Source organism: Procambarus clarkii, chromosome 34, assembly GCF_040958095.1.
Source record: "Procambarus clarkii isolate CNS0578487 chromosome 34, FALCON_Pclarkii_2.0, whole genome shotgun sequence".
Lineage (NCBI taxonomy): Eukaryota > Metazoa > Arthropoda > Malacostraca > Decapoda > Cambaridae > Procambarus > Procambarus clarkii.
Window position 1 is genome coordinate 34208277 of NC_091183.1, and position 830 is coordinate 34209106.

The 830-nt window shown below is 49.0% G+C and overlaps 1 protein-coding gene across 1 annotated transcript; it reads right to left on the bottom strand.

Moving 5' to 3' along the window:
* Positions 1–243: 243 nt before the first annotated feature.
* LOC123761965 (keratin-associated protein 5-10-like) lies at positions 244–567 on the bottom strand. Its single transcript, XM_045748128.2, has one exon. The coding sequence runs from the start codon at positions 565–567 to the stop codon at positions 244–246; it is 324 nt and encodes a 107-aa protein (XP_045604084.2).
* Positions 568–830: the final 263 nt, after the last annotated feature.

Sequence of the window (830 nt, forward strand, 5' to 3'; positions counted from 1 at the left end):
TTGCCACGGGGTACCGAGAGCTTGTATAGATCTGCCCGCCTGTTGTAAGCGCTTATGGCCAATTACACAACAATTAACGAGATATGGGAGGGCCGGGTTTAATATCCGTCGGCGTACGGGTTATACACCCCTAGCGCCACCTGTGGCGTCTCCGTACTCTCCTGTCATCGATTAGGTTAGGGTTTCTTCCTTAGTGTGGCCGAGTAATTAGTGGCCTGATGTGAGGGGATGTGGCGGCCAGTGTCAAACACAGCATCGTGATTTACGGCTACTAGTTCCAGACGTTCCTCCACCCTTGGCTCTAGGCGTTCCTCCACATTCACCCTTGGCTCTAGGCGTTCCTCCACATTCACCCTTGGCTCTAGGCGTTCCTCCACATTCACCCTTGGCTCTAGGCGTTCCTCCACATTCACCCTTGGCTCTAGGCGTTCCTCCACATTCACCCTTGGCTCTAGACGTTCCTCCACATTCACCCTTGGCTCCAGGCGTTCCTCCACATTCACCCTTGGCTCCAGGCGTTCCTCCACATTCACGCTTGTCACCAGCGATGCTGGATTTCGTATTCATCAAGAAGGAAGATATTCTCCATTCAGTACCTTCGTCACTTGGGTAAGAGCAACCATGTACTTTTGGAAATAAAATATGCAATGCGTTATAATCTAGAAGAGAATGAAGAAACAAAGTTGAAAAACGTGATTTCAGGAGAGAACACTTTGGGAACTTAGAAAGTTCCATGATGAATTTGATCGGAAAGTCTAGTTGTTAGGGTGACCAAACCACACACTAGAAAGTGAAGGGATTGTCGATTGTGATCGACAATCGACTTGAGA

Excerpts from the sequence above, each read along its gene's own strand:
- LOC123761965 (XM_045748128.2), bottom strand. The coding sequence starts at position 567 with ATGAATACGAAATCCAGCATCGCTGGTGACAAGCGTGAATGTGGAGGA.